At 39.7% G+C, this 17,713-nt stretch overlaps 1 protein-coding gene across 2 annotated transcripts in view; it reads right to left on the bottom strand.

Moving 5' to 3' along the window:
• Positions 1-8,969: 8,969 nt before the first annotated feature.
• Positions 8,970-17,713, bottom strand: part of LOC126248057 (succinate-semialdehyde dehydrogenase, mitochondrial) — a 217,182-nt gene continuing 208,438 nt past the window's right edge. For both annotated transcript variants that reach the window (XM_049948694.1, XM_049948695.1), the window contains exon 9: positions 8,970-12,172. In XM_049948694.1, coding sequence (XP_049804651.1) covers positions 11,908-12,172 — 265 coding nt within the window. In that variant the 3' untranslated portion in view covers positions 8,970-11,907. The remainder of the gene's footprint in view (positions 12,173-17,713) is intronic.

Genomic DNA, 17,713 nt, shown 5'->3' with positions numbered 1-17,713 from the left:
TAGCATTGAGATATCTGTAGTTGCAACAAAATCTGTATTTATTTGTACTACCCAGCTATTTCTTTGGTACGATGGCCATACAATGACCAATGCTATGCCCCATGGACTATCACTATGCTCTTTTTTTCACTTCTGACAACTGCTGCCTTTGAACACCTCTGTTAAGTGTTGGAGACACTTCAGTACACAGTATGGCTTTCTGTAGACTGGCACATTGTTACCTGTAGGTATACGGTGCTGGGTAAGAGGTATTACCGGTAAAAGACCATCCACTTTAAATAAATCCATAAACCATAGTAGCAAAGTTTCCATTGTCTGCTGAACACTGCCTCGCAAGGAACCCAACTGTCTTCTGTAACGCTGATGTGCTGATGGCTTGCTTGGGACCCTGGTCATCAAATGACCTATCGAGAGCCTCTTTGTCTAATACATCTAATGCAGCTACCATTACGCCCTTCAATAGACTAACCACGTCAATACCAAAGTTATCCGAGCTTACAGGAACCATAAATCCACCGTTATTATTACTTATGCATACTACGCTTCTGTGCGTGAAACAACACATTTTAATGTAATTCTAGTGCCTCTACCGCATATGATGTTTCATGTGGTAAATATGTATGAGTGTAAACACACACACACATTTCCCCATACCTGATGCTATAGAATTATGGGAATCAACCTTCAGTGTGTGTTTTTGCAGTTTACCCGGCAGCCTTGCAGCATTGCCTCGCTTGCAGGAGAGATTTTGGTCTCCACATTACAAATTACAAGGAGTTGGGGACAATAACATAGAATTGTTGGATGCAGCAGTGCTCAGTTTTAGTATTGGAACTAAAGATTTTCATGAGCATATGGAAGTGTTACCATTTGCAGGTGGAGGGTATTCAACAATTTTTGGGCTGGTTAACATCATGCTACAATCGATCTTTTGTGGTATGCAATAGAACTAAATGGAGCTTTGTTTCCATTTGGGGTATGTCCCCAAATGGAAACAAAGCTCCACTTAGTTCTATTGCATACCACAAAAGATCGATTGTAGCATGATGTTAACCAGCCCAAAAATTGTTGAATACCCTCCACCTGCAAATGGTAACACTTCCATATGCTCATGAAAATCTTTAGTTCCAATACTAAAACTGAGCACTGCTGCATCCAACAATTCTATGTTATTGTCCCCAACTCCTTGTAATTTGTAATGTGGAGACCAAAATCTCTTCCTGTTTATGACTGACACATACGTACCCGTGTCTACCAGAAATTTATGTTCCTTGTCCTCCATCAAGTCTGTCGCGCACATTGTAACTGTGCATTTATTTGTCCAGTATAATGTCCTATTCATACCCATTTGTGTTTAACAGCTACTTCCGCTGTCATCGTTTTCCCAGCTTTCGATTCCCACAGTCCCGTGCTCGGTGTCCAACTTGTCCACACCTATAACATTCATTCAGATTGCTGACATTGCTTCTGTACATGACTTTTATGCCCACATTTATAGCACTTTACCTCTGAAGCGAAAGCCCTGTGGTCAGCACGTGCTTTTGTGCAAAGGTCAATTATGCGCATGGGAGCATTTCTACCACTGTCCCTTGTTCCCGTTCCACAAAGCAAATCCAGTGATAGTTGTAGGACTCACTCAGGTGGCAAACATAACTTTGCAAGGTACCCTTTATCACTGACACAGGCACACAAGTAAGTGTTTTGTTCATTAACTCTACTTGTGGCCGGGAACTAAAACCGCCACATTGTAGACAGTGGACTGGGGAAGAAAGATAATCCACCCAATACATTTCCAAAATGTGGAACTGGAAATAGACAAAAGGAAGTACAAGTTCACATTTGATGTGGTTTGGAGGCAGGACCACAATTTCAATGTCATTTTAGGCAAAGATTTCCTGCATCGTTTTCGTGGCATAGTTAACTTTCAAACACAAAAAGTCCAAATTGGGGTAAACTTCTACCATTTTGGTACTATTTCTGTTACAAGGATGTGAGAGAGTCCAGAACGAATGGCCACATTCTGACAACCCACTAAAGGATGTACCATAGTGTTGAAGTTAAACAAAGCTGAGAAAATTATTTGGATAGAGGTTTGTCTCAAATGAATGCATCAGAAGAGGGTACATTTTTGCCAGTGAGCATAGATAATTTTGGAACCACAGATGTTAAAATTCTCTGGGGTACGACGCTTGCCGAAGTCCACAACGTAAACACTGATGAGGTAACAGCATACTAAGAAAATAAACAGCCTGAAAGAACAATTTACATTAATTCTGCTTCAGTTATGTCACCTATAAAAGGAGAAACTGAAAGAAACTTGAAAATCAGTGTACAATACCCCAAATCTGTGAATTTGTTTCATAAAAAGAAGCAACTTCTGGCAAGTTCCCCAAACATAACATGAGATTTCTACTAGTGATACTACGCGTTTAGTCCAGAAACTATAACACATACCCATCACTTACGACCTGTAGTAGAGAAAAATATCTCACATTTGCTACAAGCAGATTTAATCCAACATTCTTTCAGTCCCAGGGTGCCACCTACAGTGGTAGTCCCCAAGACAACCAATAATGGAGACAACACTTGCTGCATTTGTGTAGACAGGTGGGCAGTCAATAATGTCATGAAATCAGTTACTTATCCCCTTCCAAGGACTGATGAGAGTCTGGATCACTTTGGCAAATGCCTATCCTCCCCACCTTAAAAATGCATTCTGGTTACTATTAAATTTTTATAGCTATGAAAAATCAGGAAAAGACAGCTTTACTTGTGCCCTCCACACATTACAAATATCTAAGGACGTCCTTTGGCCTCTGAAATGCCCTGCTACAGTTCAGCAAAATGCTGATTTACTTTCATGACGTTTAAAGCTGACCACGTGTATACTATATTTAAACGGTATAACTGTCTTTTCGAGCAGGATGAGGGAACATGCAGAATATCTAAGAAATGTTAGTGACACTAATGTTAGTGACACTAATGTAAATTTGAAATTAGACAAATGTAGTTTCGTGCAATCACAAGTGCACTATCTAGGTCACATAATTTCTGCAGAAGGCGTAATACCAGATCGCAATTAACGGGCACAGTGAACAATTTTCTAGTGCTGAGGAACATAAAAAATTGCAATCATTTCTCACGTTAACAAATTGCTATTGTCATGTTGTGGGGAAATAGGCAGCCACCCTGAAATCTCTCACAAAATTGCTGAAGAAAGGAATTTCTTTTGTCTGGACAGTGGACTGAGAGTGCTATGTTAAAACTGAAAGAAATTCTTAGTTCATCCACTTTGGCTTATCCAGAATTTACCCTACTACTTATTCTATCATGTGATGCTAGCAGTGTCACTGTCAACTGTATTCAGAGTCAAATACAAGATGGGGAAAAAATGATTATGCATCGCTTTAGGTGAGTGAAGCTGAGCAAAACTACAGCACCACAGTAAAATAACTTCTGGAACTTCGTTTTGGCTCTCATTACTTTCACTGTTACTGACATGGATGACAATACCCGGTAATTGCAGATCAAGTGGCTTTACAATGGCTATTGAGTTGAAAAGATGGGCCTTAAAACTCGGTGAACATGACTACCTGGTCAAACAAAAGCCTGGAAAGTTTAATCAGAATGCAGACGCCATGAGTAGGAAAATTAAGATCCTGCAAGTAGACAACTTGCTTATTGAATAATTAAAAAAGGCACAAGATTCTGAAACTGAGTTTAAAAAAATGCACTACCTTACTGGATTTTATTACAAGCGATGACATTTTATATAAGAAAACACGTCTCGGAGAACGGATTCCAAAGACTACCGTATTTACTCGAATATAAGCCGCACTCGAATCTAAGCCGCACCTGAAAAATGAGACTCGAAATCAAGGAAAAAAAAATTCCCGAATCTAAGCCGCACCTGAAATTTGAGACTCGAAATTCAAGGGGAGAGAAGAGGTTTAGGCCGCACCTCCAAATCGAAACAAAGTTGGTCCATTGTAATATGAGACACAATTTAGGTCGAATGAATGACGATACAGCTACAGTAGTTTGGTTCGAGTCGTAAGCTTAGCAGTTAAGCTTTACCAGGTAGCCACTGCTATGCGTCAGGCGCTCCGTCCGTATTTATACGGGTACTCTCCCTTTTTCACGTGCTTCGTCTGGTTTGAATCTATTGCTTATTTTGCTTCGATCTGACAAGTGCCGTTTTCTTTGTTATAGGTGTTTACGTCACTCTAAGCTGAAAATGCATTACTGTACTGTGTCATGCATTGTTTGTCGCATTCTGATAGTGCGTGTTTACGGAAAGTCGCCGCTCGCGGCATGGCTTGCTTTTGTGCGCGCTAATGCCGCTAACAATTAAAAAAAAAAAAATAAAAAAAAAAGAGAGAGAGAGGAATCGTCTCATTAGCGAAACAATGGCAAGAGACTGCTATTTGTTGTTGCTTACACTGCTGTTACTTTGATAATGATCAACAAGAACCAAATAATAGACTGCGTATGATAGGACATGTTCTGAACGAGAGTTTAGCGAAAATTTTCCTCCGTTTGAAAATCTTTGCGGCCGCTTCTTTAGTACATCAAATTCTGCACAGAAATTAGTCATCTTCGATTTGAAAATCTAGTCAGTTGCCGTGCTTCATTTCTGACTGTATCACTTAATACGAATATAAACATGACACGATACATATATTCTTCCGCGTTTCCTGTTGTCTCACTCCAGTTTCGTAGTTTATTAGGTAGGCAAGATTTAAATGAGATAGCAGCAAACACAAAAGAAAACATGGCAAAATGTTTATATTCGTATTATTCTTATGGTGAAGAGAATACTGCATGTGATTCACAATTCATAAAAGTTCCTATTAGCAACCATCTCTTGTCATAGGTAGGAAAAATTTCAGAACGTAGAGTTGGCCATATTGACAAACATCCCAAACAGTCTTGCCAGTCGGATTTTCGTAGTACATTGAAATTCTGCTACATTCGAAGATGAACAATACGGAGTTTGTATTTACTTCGTTGGATAATGTATGAAAATGCAGTGGTCGAAACTCGGGGCGGAGAAAAAAAGCTCGTCTTCCACCTTCTTTTTTTAAAAAAAAAAAAAGGAATTGTTTACTGACGCAGAGGTTTTGGCGCCCGTATTTATCTTTGTGCCTACAAACCATGCCTGTGTAGCCCTACATATATCCGACGGCAGAAGTTAGTTGTGGCGGCACCTACCAACATTTTTCAGAACTCCCGCTTGCTTTGCACTCGATTCTAAGCCGCAGGCGGTTTTTTGGATTACAAAAACCGGAAAAAAAGTGCGGCTTAGATTCGAGTAAATACGGTATCTGCAAGTGCATACTGCAACAATGCCACGATAGCATAAAGAATGTCATAATGAGAAAAATGCCTTGCTAGTGTGCATAGCAGGCTATTACTATTAGTGGCAACAACAAAAGAAAGATGTAGCAGATTACATTCAAAATTGTCTCCTTGTGCCAAAAGCATAAATATGAGGGACCAAATATACGTCTTCAAACACTGTCTGAAGCAGCGGGGCTTTTTGAAATCTGAAATTGCTGCACTCTGTTGTCTTAGGACCATTTTCCATAATGGCCCAAAATAAGATATATTTTATCTGCCATTAACCATTTCTCTCGCTATCTTATAAAATGGATTGAATACGTAATTTCTGAGACAGTTGCAAAAGCGTTCATCACCCATTCAGTACTACCATATGGGAGTCCAGAGGCCATTATAACAGATCTAGGGACAAACTTTGTCTAATCCTATGGTACAGGTAGAGGAGAACTACACCACTTCACCACTGAATAAAGACAGGTTTGAATGTGTTCGTAACGTGGTATTTAAAATATTGTCTTATTATGAGAACAGCTTGCACTCAGACTGGAATCATCTGTTACCATATGTAATTCCATCGTATGCCAGACTACATGAAACAACAGGGCTGTGACCTGTTTAGGTTGTTTACGGTCACAAAATGCGTTCCACCTTCGAGTTTGAGAAGTTGCCGCCTTAAATAAGTTCCAGTCAACTGAAGCACGTTACTAGAAGATTGAAGTCTGCCGACCATACTGCATCACTCCACCACTGTGATATTTTGCTTAACATAGCTGTCGCCACAGTGACTTCCACCCAGCTTGCTATTCCGAAATCGAGTGTGACTATACACTGCTATTTCACATGCGTATTATATAATAAAATGCATACAGCCACTCCAACTGATTACATGCCCTGGCCAGTGGACTGTACCAAGGTGAAGAACAAAAATTAATGATGGCTTTTCTGTTTCTACTGTCATGAACTGTAATTTTGTAATCTCAACTAGGATTGTTTTCTTTAATTAAACCATTATTTTTTATTTGTCTTATGACTTGCTTACTTTTGTGACTGTTCTAAACAAGTCTTATTGTGCTTGTCTGTTCATTTGACGTTTTATTGCTGCGAGTTATTTTTACAATCTTTCTATTCACTTTAACTGAACTTAAATTACCTTGCTGTTGTGATATATAAATTTGGGTCCAAGGAGTCAGTCTTCAAGTGTTTATTATTCGTTTATAAGAAGCATTAATGCAATGGGAAGTGTCATATTTTGTAGCTGTCATTTTATACTTTTGTTAGCTAAATCTATTTCATTTCATAGGTCATTATGGCTGATGCTCAGAAAGACTTAATCAATTAGTTGCTTTGGTGATTTCCAATTTTACAACCTTCCTTTGCTCAATTAAATAGTCACAATGGTACTTAGAGGACATAATTGGTGATGCTAACAAATCTGAAATAAAGTTCACTTACAGTGCTTCCATCCTCCCTGATTATAGTTACAACAAACTTGTGTTTCAAAATTCTGCTTAGTGATTTTGATTTGCCCTATCAGGATGACAACAAAATGGTGCCACACTGGAGGTTGTCTGGTCCCTGTAAGGATGTTGGACACTGAGCAACCATGTAATCTTAAAAAAAACTGACTGCAGTCTGACAAGGAAGGCTTTCAACGTCATGTAGCCCCTATTCTATTGCTAAACACACTGGGTCCAATACTTCCTCTAGTAATGCTATTAATCAGTCATTCACTTCCTTTACTCATCTTAAAAACTGGCCTCTAAACATGTATTAGTTAGTTTTATGTTAGGTCCTCATCCTTGTAATAGGAATGTTTCAGTTGGTTGTATTCCTTAAAAACTGTATCTGAAACTAGCTTTGGCTACCTTTGTAAAGCTGCAGCCCTCACTTTTCTGTGAAGACTGTAGTCACCACACGGTGATGGAACAAATTTACTCACATTCCTAGATTTTATTTGTTAATTAAATTAAAATATTGTAACCCTAAATTTAAGTACCCCACTGAGATTGTTGAATTCACACATAATGAATTCGTTTAGGGAGAGGAAGGAGATGTACAAGGTGCCCCCAGCCACAAACTTGAAAAAGTTTTTATTATTTGTATTCTACAAAGACCTTCCCACTGATGCGACACCAATCAACCACTTCACATCAGAATAGGCCGAATCATCATCCACAAAATGCCGCCCTACCAACCAAATCATGCCGCAGGATAACCTAACTTGTAAGATTGAGGGTTCTCGGAGCCACAACCGAAAAATCTCTCTCTCTCTCTCTCTCTCTCTCTCTCTCTCTCTCTCTCTCTCTCTCTCTCCCCCCCCCCCCCCCCCAAAATCCTGTTCTGAGGTGCCACCTAGAGCAGACACTAAATGGGTTATTTTCTTTACCTTTGCATTTCCCTTGTCCTTCAAGATGGCTCTGGGGCTGCTGCAGTTATCTTCTCTTATGCCTCTGACAATCCTCACTGTGTAATCTTAAAGAGCAAATAACCCAATAACATTTCTTTTCTAAACTTAAGAACCTTATACAAGCCCATACCAATTTCCAATCCTTACTACATCCCCATGTGGGGTGTACAGAGTGCAGCAAAGTTATCCAAAAAGCATACAACAGTCCAGGGAGCAATCCAAATCACAATGTACTATAGGCAAGGTCACAACTGTAGTGTTCCATGGTTCATAAATAAAGGTCTCAAAGATTAGGCAGTCTCTTGTCAGTATGTCTTCACATGACATGCTTGCTTCAGCAGTGCCTTGTGTGAGAGCAAGCTGCGGCTGGAGAATGCAGCGGGGACTCCAAATCACTTTCAGATACTAAGGAAACATTGATAGATTCATCGATTTTAAGTTATATCTCTCACTGAAAATGAAATGGGAATGACTCGTGTCAGGCAGGTGCTGGTGCAATGAAAACGAATACATGTATAACAGTTACAGAATACCATGAAACTCGTGTTGCCCTCTATGCATATAACCCTTGAAGATACTAAAAATGCACATATCCTTGCCAAGACACTAGAGCAGTCAAACCAATATAGAGTAACTCCACTGAGTAGAGTCTAAACTGAGTTTTGCCCACATTCTTGGATTTTCTGATCTATTTGAATAATTATCAAAGGAAATTATAAAAAGTACAAATAAGGCATGTTGAATCTTTCAGACAGCCATGAGGTGTGCCTGGACAACTAACTTGGTAAAAGCATTGCCCATGAAAATCAAGGATCAAAATTCTAGTCCCAACATGACAGTTTCAAGCTATTAATAAGTTTCAAAAGTAAACACGCTTTCAACTACAGGTACAAACAGAAGCTTATTGTGGCAATTAGGTCACGAAGTCACAAACACTTGTTCAGATGCATCTTTGAATAGCCGGCCGGTGTGGCCGAGCAGTTCTAGGAGCTTCAGTCTGGAACCGTGTGACCGTTATGGTCGCAGGTTCGAATCCTGCCTCGGGCATGGATGTGTGTGATGTCCTTAGGTTAGATAGGTTTAAGTAGTTCTAAGTTCTAGGAGACTAATGACCACAGATGTTAAGTCCCATAGTGCTCAGAGCCATTTGAACCATCTTTGAATATAGTGTAACAGGGAGAGTTTAGCCAAGATCTTAAATAAAATAAATGCAGGGAACTGAAAATTTAAAATTTCTTTACTGCTCTGTAATGCTGTGCATTATATCAGCCTCTATAAAAACAACATACACATATAATGCAACATACTGTATTCATTATTTTCTCAATAACCTGCTCTATTATTCAATGCAATGTTATTGTCTTTTTGAGGGGGGAGTTACAAATAGGTTGTGTGCTAGGATGATAAATGATTCAGTCAATTGTTTCTTTGAGGATGACTATTCAATAGTACTACAGTTCATCATTTTGAGCCATTGTTGTACTTACACAAACACATATAATACTACAATATGAACTAAAAATATACACTTTCTCTATTTAAAGCTCACTAAAATATGGCTTGCTATATATACTATCACATTTATGTACTAAACTTACACATGATACTATGTATCACAGATATGGAAGACATTGTTTATGGAAGACTGTTGTGGAAGACTGCTGCACAAATTACATGAACTGCGCATAAGAAACATCTCAATTGGGTAATTAATATTTTACAAATAGTTTCTCCAAGAGTGGAATGTACAGTAATAAAATGTAATACCCATGGCATTTACATTTGAGATTAAAAAACCAGACTGTTTTAAAGTTAAAACAAAATAGCAATTAAATATCTTTTCAACTGGAAGCTGATACACAATAAAAGAACTAGTTAGTGTAAAAAAGAACAAATGAATCACAAGATCCATATAAATTGGTACACACTGCACATTGACACATAAGACTTTGATTTGCCCGATAACTGCGGTTTTCATTATTCTGCGACCAGGAAGGTATACGAATACACAATAAATGGGCAAAGTCCACCTTTTTTTTTTTTTTTTTTTTAACATAAGGTATCTTACCTTCTGATACTTATTTTCCATTCATACCATTAACTTTAAACACATGAACTGATTACAAAAGTAATCTGCTAGCAGAAACCTACGTTACTATGTAAAAACCCAAAATGAAATACCAACTGCTACAAATCTAAGACTAAAATAGTTTGCGTAGCACATTCAATTGTTTTACAAGAAGTTACCAAAAAGTTTGCTTGTTAACCAACAAAACATGAAAATTAGCTAAGTATAAACATTATGAAGTGCCAAACTGAGATGTAATATACGTATGTATGGGTGCTACAGTACAAATCTGCAAAGTAATGCACTTATTTATTTTCTAAAAAATGTAACATTCAGTGGTCGCCATTATTGGTTATGAAGTTTATCCAGTTATTTGTACAAGTCCTATTCCTGTCAGCTGTTTATGACGAAGTAGTTATTCTGTTTACAAAACTAACACTTCACAAAATTATGATTGCAAATCGCTCATTTCTAATTAATTTTTCTAAATCTGTCACCAGGAACAAGTTAACAAAAGATAGTAATTAAAAATTTACATACTGGCATATTGATTTAGCATCATTTACATTAAAGTGATTACTTGAGCTATGGAAGAGTGATGGGTTCTGAACCATACTGCATATGAAACAATACCTTACTTCCCAAAACAAGAACTGAATATGAAGATTAACGATTATTACAGTACAAAGTTAACTGTGATTCCGGCCAGATTGGTGCGTACCCACAAGAACACAAATTTACATTTCTCCTCTGCTGTTCACAATGTTCATTGGAAGTAGCTGCGGAACTATTTTCTGTTGCAATGTGAAAATCATCACCTGTATTCACCAGGATTTCTTCCGATGCAGCAGTGTACAACAACAACAACAACAACAACAATAATAATGATTATTTGGTTGGGTACATGGCATTTGACATTGCTGAATTTTATATTTCACTGGCTGTTAAATAATTGTGTCACACGTTAATAGTCACACACATTTTTAACCTGATTTACTGTTTTCAATCTAACATAACAATAGCAAAAGCCTGCACCTATACGACAATTACAAAAACATTATTTACAAGACTCTAATTCTTCTGAAATTCAGTCTGCAAGATACTGGAGTTGTATGAGACTACTAAAATATTTTTCCTGCAAACTGAATATATAGGGAAAAGCACAACAATTAGTCATTAACTGCAATAAAACTTCATACTATTGATTTGTTAGCACCGATTCACAACATAATGTGCAAAAGCATATTTTATCGAAAGTAATCAACTACTGTTTCTAATTCATCAATTTCATTTAGTGTAAAAGTTCTGTTTGGTCATAAGCTTATTCAGACATAATCTAAAACAGAATTTCATTGCAAATTAATTTTTCTGTGTGCTCCTTCATTCTCACAATATCCAGCTTTGTGTGACAAAAACTAAAATTTTACACAGTTGGTATAGCATTTTACTGTTAATAGTATAAAAAACACAGCAACATTTATGTAAATTACTTACATAAGATGAAAATTTAGTGCTTTCAGTCTTCTTTTACCTTTTGGGTGAGAAATTCATCCTCCCACCACCATTTGTCTATTTCATATTTTACACAAAATAATGTCACAATATTTCAGTTACCCTCTTCCAATTAGCCCCCCCCCCCCCCTCTCTCTCTCTCTCTCTCTCTCTCTCTCTCTCTCTCTCTCTCTCTCTCTAATGCTTCAAGTTGTTGCATTTATCTGTAATGACCAAGTCTACAGTTGGCATTGCTGTACAACACAAATTAACTCATTTACAAAAACAAAATTGTTTACAACAGCAGCTTTTTATATAATGGCACTCTTTAACAGGGGATGTATTTTAAATTTATTTGGCACAGGTAACACCTTGGGCAGGTGATAATGATGTTAATAATAATAATAATAATAATAATAATAATAATAATAATAAAAACAACAACAACAACACACAGAATTTAAGCAGAAGGCTCATAGCTATTAATAAAATATTTCCTTATTTTTACAATTTTCTCATATCATTTTTCGTTTTTCCAGGCAACACATGATAATGGCAATGAAAAAATTAATTCTTTCAGAAAAACAGGGAAAATATTTCACAGATTACCCACACACAGATATTTTATGAAAGTATATTCATCAATACCATGATGAGAACCTTCCCGACCAATTCCAGATTCTTTGACACCTCCAAATGGAGCTTCAGCTGTTGAAATAATGCCCTCATTTATTCCAACCATACCAACACACAGCTGTTTTGCTACTCTTCGTACCTGGGCCATGTTACTACTGTAAAAGTATCCTGCCAGTCCTGAATTTGTGTTATTAGCTATGTCCAAGGCTTCTTCCTCACTTTTGAATCTGAAATAGAGATTAGAAAAATAATTTCATGTGTCTCATATATGCCTCCAACTTAACAAACATGATGATGATGATGATGATGATGATGATGAGGAGGAGGAGGAGGAGGAAAATACCAACGTACTTTAATAAAATTCTGAAGTTATGGAGACATGAACAAATATTCCAGAATCTTGAGTCTCATTCACTAGCACCCTATATTTTGATGCCTATATACATTTGTTAATGCTATAGCTGAAGTTTTTAACTCCTGATGGCATATACACAGAGTTGGTTATATGTGGGGACCGGAAAAATTCACACTTTACGGTAAAAGCGAAACAGACCTGAATTCTGCCTCAAAATGCGAATACTCGAAATTTCTTAATAGGCACTCTTTCATTGCAAACTGTGTCCAGATGATCTATTTTATCAGAGAGAGTTTGAAATAGCTTAATTTTCTGCATATAAATATCAAAAATTTAACCAATTTTCAGTTACTGGTATTGTAAATCATCTGGCGAAGCCCAATTTGGAAAGATAATGTGCGTAAGAATCTGTTTGCAAAATAAAGAGTGTATGAACGCAACATTGTTGTCAATGTGCTCAGTGATCTGGCGCCATGCAACTGTGGACAGTGGTGATGATGGTGGTGGTGGTGGTGGTGGTGGTGGTGGCGGTGGTGGTGGTTAGTGTTTAACGTCCCGTCGACAACGAGGTCATTACAGACGGAGCGCAAGCTCGGGTTAGGGAAGGATTGGGAAGGAAATCAGCCGTGCCCTTTCAAAGGAACCATCCCGGCATTTGCCTGAAACGATTTAGGGAAATCACGGAAAACCTAAATCAGGATGGTTGGAGACGGGATTGAACCGTCGTCCTCCCGAATGCGAGTCCAGTGTGTGTGGACAGTTGGTCTATTTAAGATACACACCACGTAATGCAACATAGCAGTACTCAGTCGTGTGACATACCATTTTACAACACAGAAACGTGTTACTTTGTTAGCTAAAACTCAAAAGATGGTATAATGTGGACAACTTCAACATGGCAAATTACGTGGCAGATGTTTTGAACTGTGGTCACATCAAATACAGCTAGAGGTTGGACCTGAACTACATCGTTAACAATACTCTGCTACCCTCAAAAGCAATTGTGCGGCAGCCGTCCCCGAATCCTTGTGCTGTGTGTTACTCATTGTTTTCTTTTCTTATACTGAAATAAGTGAAGCGACTAATCCATGTCCTTTATGAAGACAGTAACTGTTCTCGAAAGGACAGAATACTGTTGATGACCGTGCAGCTTTTCCCTGGAATGAATGATGACCAAGTGAAACCCTCAGTTAGTCATCATTCATTCCAGGGAAAAGCTGCAATGAGTGAATGGGCAAATGTCTATAAGTTACATTACATATGTAGAATTGTGGACAGTTGCGAATGTGAGTCTCACGGGAAGCGTGCAAGGGATAAGACCCTGCAGTCGCGCTATTCATCTGTGTCCTCGGTGGCTCAGATGGATAGAGCGTCTGCCATGTAAGCAGGAGATCCCGGTTTCGAGTCCCGGTCGGGGCCCACATTTTCAGCTGTCCACATCGAGGTATATCAACACCACCTGTCGGCAGCTGAGGGTTTCAGTTAGTCATCATTTAATCCATGTCCATCGCGGATTTCAATTACCATCCTTACAATACCAGAAGAGATCGGCGATCCCTGTAACAATGCCACTACCATACGTTTACATGCAACACATCTTCCAAAAAACGAGAACCGAATTTCGGAAAGAGAGTGTTGCTTTCATGTTTAGATGTTAAGATCTGAAGCGGATTTGCTGGCCCAGTTAAATCTGGCACCTGGAAAACAGATGCAATTTATGATTTAGTCAGCACAATCGCCATTTCTCTTCAATTAGACAAGATGTAAATAGCTTCCGTCTCATATTTCTACTTATCCTTCACTGTGCAAAAAGTCACTCTGTCTATACTAGCAGTACTGCAAAATCAGTTTAGAAATCCGATTTTGGGATCCCCATGTAAACTGTGTGTGCGTCAGTTCTGCTGTAGGCTGCAGCCCTGCTTAAGGAAGGCGGCACTTGTTTGCCTGCACCGCTCCTCCACCATCTGGTGGTCACAATTCTAGTTTGTTTACACTCGCTGCTATCTGCTATCATACCTACACCACAGTCTAACATATTATGTTAGACTGTGCCTACACTACCCGCATTCTGCATTATGGCGGCTGGAAAACAAAATGAACTTTTTCCAACTGTGCCAAAATCCTTACCCTAACGTAAGAATAGAGTTACTGTACATTCGGTTCTACTTCTACGCTTGTCAGTTCAATCTGTAGCATTGTTAAATGTGGATCGCTCAGCTATGAATGCCCATGAACGGTCAAAATTCATAGTTAAAAATTTTGTAATCATAAAATGGGGCGGAAAAAGCCAAGCAACGTCCTGAAATACCTTATTCAGCGATGCATTCAGTTCACTGGTGGGAAAATGCTGCTACTTTTCAACAGAACAATCATTCTTGAAAGCTTAAATACTGGCAAATGTAAAAAACAAAGGACGTTTTGCAACAAAAAGGTATTGTAGTTTTTGCAAAAGCAAACAGTCCCGCCACAAAGTTCCCATTCAGCACTTTTTAAAGTCAATTTTTAAGAAGGCTTTGTTCGTCTTCATTTGTGTAGCATGACAACATTTTATATTAGTGTATCTAATCATTTACAAACAAAAATAAAAAAAAAAAGATGCGAATTTTGCCAAAAATTGATGCCACATTTTCCGGTTCCTAGTTATATGTGACAATTCGAAAACATGTGTGCCAAGTTTGTACTCTGAAGAGTACTGTCCATAAAAGGATGGTGTCAGAAGTTTAGTCCAAGTTTGACACAAAGTTGTAACTTTGCAGAATATAAAGTGTGGGCTTACATTATAACCAGCATAGATAAATTAATAACGATGGATGGTTATAATCTATGATGAACTTGGTCTAATACACCACATAGTTTTACATCTTAGCCGAAATCTCTACTCTTGGCACATTACTCCTATTTCCTAAAGTAATACCTAATGTCCAGTTATCTCTGCTTGTTAATAAAGTGATTATAATTCAGGACATACTGTTTTTGTAAAGTAACCTCAGGACTTATCTGATTCAGCCATCCTGATCAGAGTAGGCTATTCAACAATGATTCCAAGCTAATGTTGGGGTGGTTCCTAACCATAAAAGGTGTTCATAATATCCGCCATTTTATACTAACATCATGATACAGTCACACCACCACCACCACCACCACCACCAGTATTTAGTTATTTTTCACTTAATGTAATTACATGTTTCACTATTCTGTGATAATGCTAAACTAATGATGTGGAATGAAAATGTCTCCTCACAGTATGACAGTCATTACACAGCCTCTATTGGCTGGTAGAATTTTAACAGCCCTCTTACTTCCTGTAGGACAATTCTCTTACAATAAGATTTGTAGTTCCACTCATACGAGGGCATGAAACATCACCTCATCAACTTCTGAGTGAAGTCTTGTTGTTGCCTGCTTTATTGTACATATGCAGGCAGCTTTAGGTGTGTGTGTGTGTGTGTGTGTGTGTGTGTGTGTGTGTGTTTTGTTTGTTCGCACGCACGCGCGCAGAATAAATTTCACTAGGTTACGGCACTGAATCTAGGGAACTGGGAGAAGTCATTGTACTGCTTTGAACACAAGCTTCTCCTTCTTTTCTGGTTTTCCTACCTCTGCCTGTCAGTACTCTGGTTTGGTTTGGTTTGATTTGGTTTGGTTTGGTTTGTGGGATTAAAGGGACCAGACTGCGACGGTCATCGGTCCCTTTTTCCAAAAAATTAAAACCACCCAAAGAGAATAAAAACGAACAGCAGGAAAGACATCAGACAACACAGGACAACAGATACTCCGACAGAGATCAGACAAAACAAATTAAAATCACACAGAGGAAAAAAACGGAAAAGCCAACCACCGAGAACACATTAAAAACTCAGTTCAAAATCGGAGGCCACAAGCCAGAATCAACACGAAAAAACAGAAACACTCAGATTAAATGATAAAAAACCCCTGCCTGAATAAAACGCAAAACTAAGCCAGCCATAGCAGGGTCATCTGTTAAAAGGGCAGGGAGCATGTCAGGCAGTGCGAACGTCTGCCTCAGCACAGCTAAAAGCGGACACTCCAATAAAATGTGGACCACAGATAAAGCGGAGCCGCAGCGACACAGAGATGGGTCCTCACGGCACAATAAGTGGCCGTGCGTCAGCCGAGTGTGCACAATGCGCAGCCGGCAGAGGACAACAGACTCCTGGCAGGAGACCTGAATGGACGACCGCTACACAGTCGTCGTCACCTTGATAGGGCGAAGTTTGTTGGACATGGGCAGGTTGCGCCATTCAGTGTCCCACAAATCGAAAAGCTTTCAGCGTAAGATTGCCCGCAAATCTGTCACCGGGAGGCCAATCTCCAGAGGTGGTTTACTGGTGGCCTCTTTTGCCAGGCGGTCAACATTTTCATTGCCGGGTATCCCAACATGACCTGGGGTCCACACAAAGACCACAGAGCGGCCGCAACGTACAAGAGTATGCAGGAACTCCTGGATAGCCATCACTAGACGAGAATGAGGGAAACACTGGTCGAGAGTTCGTAAACCGCTCAGGGAATTGGTACAGATCACAAAGGACTCACCTGAGTAGGAGCGGATATTCTCTAGGGCTTGAAAGATGGCGACCAGCTCAGCAGTGTAAACGCTGCAGCCAGCCGGCAATGAACGTTGTTCAGAATGGTCCCCTAGAGTTAGCGCATAACCGACACGACCAGCAACCATCGAGCCGTCAGTGTAAACAATGCCAGAGCCCTGATATGTTGCAAGGATGGAAAAAAAGCGGTGGCGTAAGGCCTCCAGAGGGACTGAGTCCTTCGGGCCCTGTGCCAATTCCAGCTGAAGGCGAGGGCGAGGCACACACCACGGGGGTGTACGCAGAGGTGCCCGGAAAGGAGGCGGAAGAGGTAAAGCCCCAAGCCCGGAGAGAAGCTCTCTTACGCGGACCGCGATTGGACATCCAGCCCTGGGCCGACGTTCTGGAAGATGGACGTGTGACTGTGGGAACAGTAAACGATAGTTAGGATGCCCGGGCAAGCTGAAAACATGGGCAGCATAAGCGGCCAGAAAACGTTGGCGCCGTAACCGCAGTGGAGGGACACCCACCTCCACAAGTATGCTGTCCACTGGGCTGGTCCGGAAAGCACCAGTGGCAAGGCGTATCCCGCTGTGGAGGATTGGGTACAGCACCCACAATGCAGATGGGGATGCTGAGCCATAAGCCAGGCTCCCATAATCCAGACGAGACTGGATTAACGCCTTGTAGAGCCGTAAGAGAGTAGATCGGTCGGCGCCCCAGCGAGTGTGGCTCCAGCATCGTAGAATATTGAGATGCCGCCAACACATGTTTAAGCTGCCGAATATGAGGCAGCCAAGTCGACCGGGCACCAAAAACTACAACCAAAAACCTGTGGCTGTCCACCACAGCAAGAAGTTCGTCGTCAA

Source organism: Schistocerca nitens, chromosome 3 (genome assembly GCF_023898315.1).
Source record: "Schistocerca nitens isolate TAMUIC-IGC-003100 chromosome 3, iqSchNite1.1, whole genome shotgun sequence".
Taxonomy (NCBI): Eukaryota; Metazoa; Arthropoda; class Insecta; order Orthoptera; family Acrididae; genus Schistocerca; species Schistocerca nitens.
The sequence above is the reverse complement of the archived record's forward strand: the minus strand, read 5'-3'. Positions and strand labels throughout refer to the sequence as shown.